Here is a 13,660-nt window from a genome sequence, read left to right on the forward strand (position 1 = left end):
GCGCCCGCCGTCTATATCATCGGCGGAAGTTGGAATTCCAAATTTTGGCGCCACTTACGCGGATACACTCGCGCGTACAAACTGACACATTCAGTCAGAAGCAACCAGATCCCTCCGCACACCGGAAATTTGCGAAGTATAACATGCAATAAAAAACACTACAAACACAACGAAAAGCTGCTAATAGACCCGTGCTGCCGCAGTTTAAACTCGCAGGCATTAAAACATGGAGCAAACTGCCTTCCAAAACTGTCGCTCCAAGGACTATTTGGCCGGGATCTCGCGGATGTATCCCCAACTTTTGCTGTGTGTGCTGCAAAGTTGTTTTTCCCCCCCTTCATCTGATTGGTTGGCTTTGCAACGTGCTTGCTTTGTCGCTCATGTGACGTAAAAGACCACGGAGTTAGGGTTAACTCTTCAGTGACCGTGAGGAATGAATGCGGTCCTCGGAAATCAGAACTGTCAGAGCCCAATAACCGTTAGCATTCACTGGCTAGTCAGTTAGTTATGTAGTTGCCAACATAGCGGTTCTCCCTTTACTCCCGAATGGTTTAATTCCATATTAGCTGGGACGCCGCTTGGTCACGTGACACAAAGGGGCGTAACGTGTTTACAGCGGAAGCGCTGCTCAGTCGTGTCTCCTGGAGCGTGGGGTGGTAGGGGCAGGCTGGGTATGTGACAGACTGACTGGCGTGCTGGATGGCGGCTATGGAACGCACGTTACCGCCGTCACCTGTGCTCCCGGAGCGCGACGCCTGTACCTACACCAGCTGCTACTGGTAAGGAGCCCTGCAGACCACTTTCGGACCATGCAGTCGCCCGTTTCTCCCGCTGTAAAGGCTCGACTTAATCAGTCGCTGGTCCCGTCTTAGATTCAGGAGCCGTATGCCCCATGTGTGTAATAACCTCAATGTAGTAGCCTCTACCACTTCTGCTGGGAGGCTTTTCCACATATCTGCCACCCTCGTAGTAAAGTAAAACTAGCTTATTGTGCTCTTTTGAAATATTTTTTCCTCCTTTACTTTGTTAGACCCGTTTAAGTGTTAAAACCCTCTTCCTCGGCTATGAACACTGAAATCTTAGTCTTTCCTGATCCCTTTTCTCCCTTTAATTGGGTCCCTAGAGCTCTGACCACCGATTAGAACATTGTGTCGTGACAAGCACGGTCCTCAGGGGCAATGTGGCCCAGGAACACTAATGTGCAGCAAACGGATTTATTTATTTGTAAAAAAAAAAATATCCCCCCAAGAGATAAAATAAAAGCCTCTCCCCTCCGCAGTCTCTCAGATCTCAGGCTCCAGGGTTTTTTAATGCCCACCACCTGTGCCTGATGTGGGCTTCATCAAAGTTCTGGACCGGATCCTGCGAACCCAGCTTAGGCATTCAGTCTGCGACCATACTGGAGTTGGAGCCTCCAAAAGCCCCCCCTGCCGGGACCCGCACAATACACACACAGAACATCTCCATGGGGCCGTACAGAAAAACACACACACACACACACACACACACACACTGTACAAACATTTCTCTTGCGTTAACTCTTCTATTGTATCCTCGATGAATACGTGCTGGTGCTCTGATGTCATTGGAGTCATTGTTGCCCGGGATTGGGAAACGCCTGCTTACGCTTTATATCAATAGACCGGAGCGCTTTGCATACTGGGAAGGTGAACGACAGCCGCTAATAATAAGAATGTTAATACAATATATTTCTGATCGATTTTATTTTAATGGCCAACATTGTGAATGTTTCCGCTGGTACTCAAAATCAGCAACTACAGCTTTCTACAGGGGGTGAACAAGTGAGTTTTCAGGACACTCTGCAGGTAGCTGTGAGCTCGGAAGAAGGGGCAGCTTGTCTGGTATACGGATACATAGTTACCCGAAAGAAATGAAAGCCGAAAGGATCTGATGAATCTCTCGATGCACCTACATGCAAAAAGTCTTGTGCATATGATGGCTGAAGTGCCCTAACTGGCTTGCAAACTCCCTATTTAGTGAATAATCCCCATTTCTATCTTTGAAGAAGGTTAAGAGGTGTTCTCATGTTATTGGGCTGCCTTTTCGGTTTACGTTTTGTTTGCTGTTTGTCTCTTCTAAACCACGACCCCGTTAACCATTGTCAAACGTTTGCTCTTAAAGTGAAGAAAACGTCTGGAAACTTTGCGAGTACATCCGAGATCTTCACCCCCAGCATCTGGAAGAAGTTTATGCCGTGTTCTTGTCCAATAACAGCAGAGCGGTAAGAAACCTCAGTGTCTGTAGGGACTTATGGATGTTTTCAAGTTCCTTAGCAGGTCTAAAGTTAGTTCTTTAAGTTGTATCTGTAAGTTTTCATACATACTTTGGCAATGAATAAGATTTGGTGCGGTGAGCGTGTACTATATATATATATATATATATATATATACCGTAATTGCTCATTATAAGACGACCCCCCCCCCAAAAAAAATTTGAATATTAATTTAGGAAAGAAGAAAAAGCCTGACTATAAGACTACCCTATTCATGTAAACTAAAAACTGATTGAAAAAAAAGTGTTTTTTTTGTTTTATTTGCCAACCTGCCCCCAGTTATGCACATCTGCCCCCCCCAGATACGCCTTATACACCCTTATATGCAGCTATGCCCCCCAGAAATGCCTTATACCCCATACATGCATTTTAAACCCCTATTTGCCATTCCCCCCCCAGATATGCCTTATACCACCTATATGCCATCCTGCTTCCCTGATATGCCTTTTAACCCCTCCATGCCACTCTTAACCCTTAAACACGTAAGGTAATTTTACAGCGTACAGGAGGGAAGAACAAGAGATCTAAAACTACAGGGTCAGAGACTTGGAGGTAATGTGAGGGAGTTCTACTTTACTGCGAGGGTAGTAGATAAATGGGACAGTCTCCCAGCAGATGATGTGGATGCTAACACAGTGAGGGAATTTAAACATGCATAGGACAGACATAGAGCTATCCACCTCTCTTTGGGACCTGATCAGGAAAAGAGAGCAGACTAGATGGCCCGAATTTATTTAAAGCGTTATTTATTTCCGTGTCGCACTACCGGTATTATTCATTTGTAACAGATTTCTTTTGTGGTTTTTGATGTCTGCAGATACCGCTTTGGAAGCAGAGACTCGGAAAGTTTGATGAACCTGTGGTATGGGTGAGTGATGCTGATTATCTAAAAACATCTCAAAAACACAAATTTAACCATTTCCCCTTGTTGTTTTACTCACGGCCATGCGATATTTTCTATCGGTCCATGGAGTCCGTCTGGGCACCGGTGGAAAGGAGCAAATATGCATGCTTATTCCTCCTCAGCCTGTATGTTCTCATTGTGGGGTTATTTGTTTCTTGCTTAACCAGCGCATAGCCCCCCCTCGCTGGGTTTCGATCACCATTATAATTAACTTATAATATTATAATTAACAGCCCAAGTGATGTCATCACAGGATTAGTAAAATGTAAGAAATGTAAAAAAAAAAAAAAAAGTAAGCAATCTGTTTGAAAGAAACCTAGAATTTGGCAACATGAATTTTAATGCATGGGACAGACGGAAGGCGATCCTGAATCTAATACCAGACCAAGGACTGATTAAGATCCGAGTCTTTACATCAGGAAAGATGAGTGGCTAGACGGGCCCAATGGATCTGATCTGCTAATAAATTATTATTATTTCCATTATTATCGGAAAAAACCATAATGACTAAAACAATAATGCAAAGTAGTCGGCTGAAAGCTCTGACCTTTTCTGACCCCCGTGCACATGCTCAGAAAGAGCACCCTTTAATTTAGTTGGCTTTCCGCGTCATAGGTCCGTGGAGGAGGGCAGCAGCAGGGTTGCAGTTTCTGCTTGAAGTAAGTCATGTTGTTGGGTTAATGCCTGAGTACTGGTGTAGAAATAGAGCAGAGTCAGCGTAGAAATAGCTAGAGATTATATTTTTCACGCGAGGAGGGGACTTGCCAAGCTGATAACGCTCTCTTCCATCAGAGTCCCGCGGAACGGCTCGCTGCCTTTCCATAAAATAGAAGAGGACGGGATCAGCGGGGACGCTGGAGGTCCTCTGTAAGTAGTTAGTTTGGTGCCTTTCATAAACTTTCACGAGCTGAGCTTCTGCCGAACGGCTGTAGTTGTGGATATGCCCCTGGAAAAAAGGCTCCACTAACTTTGTCTTGATGATTTTTTAGGTGCCTGAAAGAGGGACGCCCTAAAGATCAGCATGGAAAGGCTCACCCTATAAACAAATTGAGACCCTTGTTGCGTCCGCCATGACTTCCCCTTTCAATTATGTTTTCTCTAACAGAAAAAGACAGCAGATCCATTCAGCCCGTTTAGTCTGTTTGTTTTTTTTGTTTCCTGCAATAAAGATTAGAATCTTGGTCTCGTCTTAGTTTCAGGGATTTTTATGCCCGTTCCGTACATGTTTACATTCATTTACTGTGTTAACCACCAACACTTCTCCTGGGAGGCTGTTCCACTTATCTGCCACCCTCTCAGTGAAGTAAAACATACATTACGTCTAAGAATCTGTTATTTATTTGTATCTAATGAGGCTGTTGGAGACATTCAGTGACATGTTGACATATAGTGTTTCCTTGTAGGATTATCACGTTATATTGCTGCACGTTACCCAAGGAAATCCCGGTATGATTTATGACCTAGACTCCTTGCTGCCATTCCCCTGCACTTGCGAGATGTATATAAGAGAGGCTCTCAAGCCGGACCACGAATGGGACGTGCGCTTCAGGAGGTGAGACATCCGTTTCATCTTTACTGTTGCCTTTTATCTTTGGAAGCTGGCACCGATGGTTATATTTTTCATTCATTCGCAAATATGCTAAACTGAGCTTCCACATTTGTTAACATTACTGCTAGCTGATATAATAAATAAATATTCCCTTTAAATTGATGGAAAATATTGGCCATCGCTGCAAATCCTAGAGGTGCGTTATTTATTTTATTTTTTTTGCTCTAGTGCTGCATGCAGGTAACCGTGCTGTGACCATTCATATCTCACACGTAGGAATCTGAGAGTCATTCGAGCGGATGAGTTTCTGAGGACGTTTGCCTCTGATCGATCTCACATGAAGGATCACAGGGACAAGTTTATTAAACCTCCGCCGCCCTATCCGTGCATCCGAACGGCAGGTCAGTGAAGGCTTCTTACCGTTTCTGGATTTTTCTAAATGGTTGAGCAGGTTTGTATGGGATCCTATTCGGTTGCGCAGGTGGTGGAGCTTGAGAGCTTCTGGGAGGATGTGCGTTTCTTAGTAAACTTTCAAAATAAAGAGACGGCCTGCTGAGGATGCTCAGTCCCCCTCTGCTCTCTGTCAGTTTTTGCTTCTCGAAGCAGCCGCTGGCAGGAAAGCGTTCCTATTTATATGGTGGGATCTCTTTTCGAGCACGCATGCAGGGGGTCTCTCCTGATGTCTCATGTGAACTAGCGCTGTTAAGCAGGAGATCCATTTAAAAGCACAGTCTAATGCTTCTGTCACCACGTGTGAAAGGAATGGATCTTAAAGGACTCTGTGTGCTTTAATATCCTTCAAAAAACAGGAAAACAATGAAAATAAAGGACCTGACACAGAAGAGGCTACTCTGCTGCAGCAGCTGCCCCCCTCCATGGTCTCACAAATCTTGTCTGTTAGAAGCAGGCAAGTGGTTTCATTGAAATCAATGGCAGCACATTCTGCACATGCGCACAGGGGTTTGTGAAGACCCCTGCACGCAATGCTCACCCGAGTCAGCACTGGATGTAAGTATGTGGGGGGGGGGGGTCTTCTGCACAGCGTTTAGCTGGGAAGTCAGGGATGGAGCAAATGGATATGGGGGGGATTCTGCAGAATCCTTGAATATCATATGCGTTAATGTACATGTGATGGCTGGAGTGTCCTTTTAACGAAGCACTTCTCCTACAAGCTCATAGCCGGGAGGTGGGGAAGTGGAGCAAATGTTCCGATCCTCATGAACCTTTCTACAGATGCACATGTTAACAAAGAAAGCTAAAAGGTGGCACCCAACTATCATACATTTACATGCATAGGATGGCCGAAGTGAACCTTTAATAAAACTAATCAATGTGTATAATGGAAAATCTATTATCTTAGATGTATTAAATTATGTTAAAAGCTAACTTTTTGTGTTTCAACACCAGCTTTGCATTGATATCACGATGTGCTCACAGTTTGTTAACCCTGTTAATGTAAGTCTGATTCTGCTTTAACTGATCCACCGCGGGGCACTATAGAGCCGTTATTAAACGTAAGTATTATTGTTATAAAGTAACAACTTACTGGGCTGTAATTGGAGCTTCTCCCCCAAATACAATAGAAATATTGAGCTTAGGCATTATCTTGTTTATTTTTATATATATATATATATATATATATATATATATATATATATATATATATATATATATATATATATATAATTAATTTTTTAATGTCAGATTGTTGAACGTGAAATGTTTAGTTTCAGACTGAGCTCTTCCCAGTAATTCCTACAAAAAGTGGCGAATTTCAGTAACAACTCCACTGGCTGTCAGTCTGATCCCGTGCTGACTACCATGCATCCTGCGGTCCGCGCATGAGTCTCCAGTCTGGAGAATGGACCTGATACCTTTTTTTGGACATGCTTATTAGATACAATTTATATAAAAAAAAAAAAACCATTCTTTTGAATGATCCATTAGTGCGTAATCCCCCATAATATTATTGGTAAGACCTTAGCGGGTTTACCCACATCGTCTATGGTCTGGTCCACAAAGTAATCAGCAGGCCGCAGTATTTTTTTGATTGACAGTTTGGTTTTGAAAATGAGGCCATCCCTGTCCTAAAATAAACCTGTCCCTGATGTAAAACCCTGAGATTACCCTCCGAAGATCTCTGCGTCTGCCAAATAAAACATCTCAGGCTTGTAAACTGTCTCTCTCTCTCTGTCGGGGCCAAGATAAACATCGCTTTACAAAGTTAGAGGGACTTCTTTTATATGTTTTTTATTTTTAAAATGTGTTAACACGCAGTCATTGATAAATCTACTACATTAAAGCTGTTTAGTAAAAGGGCTTAAAAATGCTTGAGTTGCCCCCCAGCCTGTTAACACTAGAAAAAACTGAGATGGGCTGGGTGATAATACCATTTGTGCTGAGATTTCAACTTGTCTTCACCCCTGATTTATAGGAACTATTGAAATATACATCGTTCAAAGGATTGGGGTCGCTTGGCTGTTTTCATCAAGTCAAGAAAACTTCTTGTTGTAACATAATTGCAAAAGTGTTGCATTAAGCTTGGATCAGCGAACACAACGTGCCATTGGGACACAGGAGTGATAAAGGGCCAATGGAACACAGGAGTGATGGGAGTGATAAAGGGCCATTGGGACACAGGAGTGATAAAGGGCCAATGGAACACAGGAGTGATGGGAGTGATAAAGGGCCATTGGGACACAGGAGTGATGGGAGTGATAAAGGGCCATTGGAACACAGGAGTGATGGGAGTGATAAAGGGCCAATGGAACACAGGAGTGATGGGAGTGATAAAGGGCCATTGGAACACAGGAGTGATGGGAGTGATAAAGGGCCAATGGAACACAGGAGTGATGGGAGTGATAAAGGGCCATTGGAACACAGGAGTGATGGGAGTGATAAAGGGCCATTGGAACATGGGCGTGATACAGGGCCATTGGAACACAGGAGTTATGGGAGTGATAAAGGGCCAATGGAACACAGGACTGATGGGAGTGATAAAGGGCCATTGGAACACAGGAGTGATGGGAGTGATAAAGGGCCAATGGAACACAGGAGTGATAAAGGGCCAATGGAACACAGGAGTGATGGGAGTGATAAAGGGCCAATGGAACACAGGAGTGATGGGAGTGATAAAGGGCCATTGGAACACAGGAGTGATGGGAGTGATAAAGGGCCATTGGAACACAGGAGTGATGGGAGTGATAAAGGGCCATTGGAACATGGGAGTGATACAGGGCCATTGGAACACAGGAGTTATGGGAGTGATAAAGGGCCAATGGAACACAGGACTGATGGGAGTGATAAAGGGCCATTGGAACACAGGAGTGATGGGAGTGATAAAGGGCCATTGGAACATGGGAGTGATAAAGGGCCATTGGAACACAGGAGTGATGGGAGTGATAAAGGGCCATTGGAACACAGGAGTGATGGGAGTGATAAAAGGCCATTGGAACACAGGAGTGATGGGAGTGATAAAGGGCCAATGGAACACAGGAGTGATAAAGGGCCATTGGAACACAGGAGTGATGGGAGTGAAAAAGGGCCATTGGAACACAGGAGTGATGGAAGTGATAAAGGGCCATTGGAACACAGGAGTGATGGGAGTGATAAAGGGCCATTGGAACACAGGAGTGATGGGATCTATGTCCATATGCAAGAAGCGTAGTGGGGTATGTTTCCAGAAGAGGTAGCAGGTGATGGAGTTAAAATAGACAGGCGTCTTCCGACTTTGGTATCCAAACAATACCTGCCCCTGCAAAATTGACATGCAAATAACAATGTGCATTTAACAGGGAAACACAGTGGGAATGGACCTTTAATATAAAATTACTGATCTATGATAAATTGAGCTCTACAGAGATGGTGCTAGACTGGCCTAACATGCGCCTGGGTGCTGCAGGGGGTTAAGCAGGGACTCGTGCGCTCGCCCCATTGTCTGCTTACATTTTTACTATCAACACCAATGATCACGTTGAATGATTAATGATCCCAGAGTTTCCACTGGAGACGTTCCAGATGGGTATTGTTTTAGTACGCGACACAATGGGTTACAAATACTTTCAGCAGCCGCCCTTACAGAACCAACTTGGAAAAATGAAAGCTATTTATCCGTCTATTTTTATCCGTGAAAATCCGCGGTAGGCATTCGTAATAATGTTCTGAAAGTGTCAGGGGGAGCGTAAGAGACCCAAACTGACCCGCAGTATATACTTCTAATCATCCCTGTCTGATCAGGATGTTCTGTATGGGTTTATTTAATAAAGCGAGAGCTGGCAGGAGGGTCGTGGTTTCGACTCCCCGATTTCACTATGAAGGGCCGTTCCCTGCAAACTTTTTTTTGTATAATTCAGGAATTCTTAAAGCGAATTCTGCAACGTATTCAAAGATGGCAAATGTACAGAGGAATTTCTGTTTTAGATTCCAGTTTTAAGTCTTTCTCTGTATAATTCGTCATCATTGTCATCGCAGAACAGTACTAAAAAAATTAATACATTTAAAAAAAAAAAGTTTAATCTAAAAAAAAACAAAACTGTATTCTTGACCTTTTAAGTACGATACCTAATAAATCAATAATTTATTTAAAAAAGTTTTGTATATGGAATACCCTTTACGTGGGTTAAGAACGTTATTATACCTAACTTAAGACGTTTTCTTGTTTTTTGAAAAGTATAAATTTGCGGAGACGTGTCCGGCGTTCTATATCCGTGAGATAAGTAGCCTGTAAACGGTGTGTTAATCGTTTAATGTTTTGTTCTCTTTCCAGAGGCGACCATGAACCTGGATGATTTCATAAGTATGGACCCTGTAATCGGATGGGGTACAGTGTACACGGTAGAAGAATTTACAAAGGAGTTCTGCCCCGGGTTTGAAGCAGGAACCTTTTAACCCTTTCCCATTCATCGGGACATGAAAGGAAGCTTTGTTCCCAATAGTTTCCATCGTGCATAATTTATATGTTTTAAATGTTTCGCGGCCAAACGTCACTCGTGTGTCTGGTGCTGTGAGGGTACTTTTATATGGCCATGGATCCGAATTTTTTTGCTTTAGTAGCTCTATTTCACCAGCAGTTTTTCATTTGGGTTTTTTTGGGGTTTTTTTTTAAACATAAAAAAAAAAAATGTGAATTTCAATATTAAAATATTTGATTAGGGGATTAGGGGACGGAACCTTCAGAGGCAGACGGAACACTTTGAACTTTGTACGTGAACTCGTGTTAAGCCACAGACTGCTAAGCTAGGAGTCTCCCTGCAAATTACAGAGGGGACTGAACCATGTCTTATAGAACCATTAAAAAATACAAATTTCTTGTTCACGTGTTAAACACGCTTACTATATGTTGGTTCTAGACTAGGATCTGAACTTATAAACAAGGGGTTGAGCAGCTGGTTACAAATTTGGGCACAATATACAGTGGTTTCTAAACAATCGTTTCACACTTAAAGGGACGCTCCCGACATCATACGCGCTTTAATGCATATGATAAGTGTCTCCTTTAAATTATTGTTTACCCCCCCCCCTTGCAAATATATGGGGGATTCTACAGAATTCAACACTATGCATTTGCTGCTTCCCACCCCAGGCTTGCAGGGGGGTTGTTTGGCCAAACTCTTGTACATGCCAACGTGCACACGCCATTATACTTGCCCCCAGCCGCTTTCAGGCAACTGTCCTTTTACATTTGTAAGAAAAGCTGATGTTTTGCTACGAATTGAGCAATAAAATAATATATTTGTCATGCAAACATATCTCGTTGGCTTCTAGTGGTTTCTTGTTCAGAGACATTCATATTCAGTAAGCTGTCTTGAACCAGGTGGTTTTTGTATTTAGTGCCCGGTGTTGGACCCCGATAGACGGCTCCTGCTCTGTGTTATGGGGTAAGTTTTTGGGTCTGCTCATTAAAGAGGGGCTTACGTTTCCTATATACTGCAAAGGACTAAGTACCCTCACATGACATAACGTCCCTAGCAAATTTCTTGATGGCCAGTTTGGACCTGATAAAAGGGGTTACAGCACAAGGGAAGATTCAGTATCTCTGCCTCCGCAGCATATGTAATGTTTTTTCATATATTATATTATGAAGGGCTGGGCTCGCCCTGTATAATGTATAATTCAATGTGTAAGGAGGCTTTGGAGAATTCTCTATGCAGGGACGGCCAAGCGCCTCCTGCGGCAGAAGCTTATTGGGGATGGACCTTCAGACTGTATAGTGAAGTCACGTTGAAACCACCGCTATCCCTGTAGTGAATAGACCTATTTTATATATTATGGATACATTCATCTTCCTCTTCTCACGTTCTTTATGATGACAGCTCCTCAATTAAGTTACCTCTTTTTCTGTTGTTGCGTTACTGTGTCTCCTTCTTGAAATCTGAGGATATTAGAACAGGACTCAACTTCTTATTCATGTTTTACAAAAAGATCTCGGCTCCCCTACTTAAATTATTCTTAAAAATTCACTGATTTACAAAAAAAGTCACAGCGTAGGTAGCTTTAATGAACACATTTTACTCCAAGCAAATAACCAAGTGGCAAGAAAGGGTTTAAAGTGTTGATACAGTGGGGAAAAAAAGTATTTCTTCAGATTGTAGGCATCTTCCACCTTAGTTCATTCATGTTCTGTGAATTTAATAGACAGCGACTTTTATAACTCGAGTAAAATGTTCTAGAAATCCTTGAAATCTCCGAGCGCGTTCCGAAGCCGCGACATCAGCGTTCTGTGTCTCTCGCTGCCATGTGAACTGAAAGCTGCGATCGTGAGAAACCCCCCCCCCCCGATAAATGCTAATCTGCTGGGGACTATGGGAGATGACGACGTAGTTTGACTCAGGGACTCTTCTTCAGAGTCCAGATGTCATCATGAACATAAGATCGACGAAAATGTGACCTGCCAGCGCTAGAGGCCAAAATGTTGAGATTTTGTGGCTTCCTTCCCTCTTTTTTTTTTTTTTTTTTTCCATAAACACTAGTTACAAAACAAAAACATTCTACCTAGAAGCAGAAACGACAACCCTGCAATTTTAAATATAGTCGCCTCTTCTCCACGGCTAAGGTATTGAATGGGATGTTCTTTGTGATTGAGAATATCCAGGGAAGAAGAAGAGGGCAATCGAGCATCAATGCGCCACCATTGTCCAAGTCTAATGAGTTAGAAGTTGGCCTCAACAGATATGTGGTTCATTTAACAAACCTGCTATCATTTTTACCCTAAGGTCAGAAAGTGTATTGTGAACTGATAATTTTTTTTTTTGGATCAGTCTTAAATTTTTTTGATACATTATTTGACAGAAGAAAAACCAAAGGTAGCAGCAAAAAATACATAGTAACTACAGGGGTAACTACTGCGACCTGGCCCATGCCCGGTGCGACCCCTTGTTCTTCTCTCCTCATACTGATTCAAAATCTTTTAGAAATGGCCTTTCTCCAGGTCGAATGGGCCCTTTCGAAAGTATTTTAAACTGGCACAGTGAGACAGGGGCGTATCGGGTAACGTTACGTCACGTGACCCCGTGGTGAAACTGAGGCTACCCGCACAGTGTGCGAGTAGCCGGACAGCAAGCTGCAGGAGCGGGAGGTTGTGTGTTTGAATGATTGAATGTGAGCATGCATGTGTAAGTGGGGTGAGATGGAGTATGTGTTAGAATGAATGTGTGTGTTAGTGAGTATAAATAAGTGTGTCATTTGTGTAAGTGTGTTTACATATGTGTGCCAGAGTATGTTGGAAGGGGGGGCAAGGGGCATAGAAGGCACAGACAAGTTAGTTGGGGGCAATGGTGGCACAGACCAGCTGTTGGGGGGCCCCCGGGGTAATTTTCGCACCAGGGCCCTGTGGTTTTTAGTTACGTCCCTGGGTGCATCTATAATATTTAATGCAACTAGACACAGAACCCATTACAGTATCTGAAACCTAAAGTTATAATCCCTAAGCTCGTGTTATGATACCATGTGACACAATTAACCAAGGAAACATGTTGTTCTGAAAGTACGTAGAACGTATACACAATGTATAGACCTATATTAAACCTTATCCACGTGTTTGACTTAACCAAAGAATCCCATAAATTGACCAATCACAAGTGCAGCCTCTGTCACACACCTTGTTACACACACATGTAATTCCAATCACATATCCATGGAATATCTCACCTGTTCCCGTGTTATGCAATGAAACGGCTGCGAGCCAATGACCTGGCATAGACGTGCATAAAATAATAAGATTTACAGTCTCGATGATTCATTGTGTTTACATAACACGGCATTCCCTGCGGGTTATTCAAGATTTTATTGGCCCCGAATAAAAACTATTAATAGTAAACCCGTCGAGCTCTGATTTACACATACAGCCACATCGGACACGCGTTCGATGCTTAACCATTCCTATCTCGCTTTCTGATCTTAAAAAACCCATATATATGTTATTAGAGATATAATATAAATGCTGCAGCAATACCGTCTTGGAAACACAGAATTTTACAGCAGATCAGACCCGTTCTCCCCGTCTAGTCGCTCGTTTTCCCTGTTGAAAACACTCAGACCTTAATCAGTCGTTGGTCTCGTCTTAGATTCAGGATGGCTTTATGCCTATAGGATGAATGTTAAAATTCCTTTACTGTGTTAGCCTCTACCGCTTCTGGTGGTTGGCTGTCCCATTTATCTACCACCGTCTCTGCAACAGGTCCACATACACTAAATGCTTACTTAAAACCAGCCCTAGATCGGCTATCTGGCAAACGCGTGGTGGCCAACGGTGCCATACACTTACTGTTGCTCAAGCCGCAGATCCGGCCATCAGCTTGATACGCGCCGCTGCATGATGATACACTTGGCCTTAAAGTGCCAGGGCTGCGTTTCATCCCCAGTTCGGCCCTACACAGAATATACATTTTTGTACTGTTAATGGCAACCCCCAAATAAT

At 43.1% G+C, this 13,660-nt stretch overlaps 1 protein-coding gene across 1 annotated transcript; it reads left to right on the top strand.

Annotated features, from left to right (window-relative positions):
• Positions 1 to 699: 699 nt before the first annotated feature.
• Positions 700 to 9,633, top strand: LOC149305665 (protein N-terminal glutamine amidohydrolase-like). The gene is made up of 6 exons (XM_089477280.1): positions 700 to 779; positions 2,143 to 2,242; positions 3,111 to 3,161; positions 4,601 to 4,749; positions 5,023 to 5,147; positions 9,512 to 9,633. The coding sequence occupies exons 1-6, from the start codon at positions 700 to 702 to the stop codon at positions 9,631 to 9,633; spliced, it is 627 nt and encodes a 208-aa protein (XP_089333406.1).
• Positions 9,634 to 13,660: the final 4,027 nt, after the last annotated feature.

Source organism: Sceloporus occidentalis, unplaced genomic scaffold, assembly GCF_023333645.1.
Source record: "Sceloporus occidentalis isolate IW3139 unplaced genomic scaffold, rSceOcc1.0.p SCAF_11, whole genome shotgun sequence".
Classification (NCBI taxonomy): Eukaryota; Metazoa; Chordata; class Lepidosauria; order Squamata; family Phrynosomatidae; genus Sceloporus; species Sceloporus occidentalis.

Bases quoted from the DNA above. Each gene is read 5' to 3' on its own strand.
- LOC149305665 (XM_089477280.1), top strand. From the start codon at position 700: ATGGCGGCTATGGAACGCACGTTACCGCCGTCACCTGTGCTCCCGGAG. The intron at 4,750-5,022 runs GTGAGACATCCG...TCTCACACGTAG, and splicing joins TGGGACGTGCGCTTCAGGAG to GAATCTGAGAGTCATTCGAG. The intron at 5,148-9,511 runs GTCAGTGAAGGC...TTCTCTTTCCAG, and splicing joins TCCGTGCATCCGAACGGCAG to AGGCGACCATGAACCTGGAT.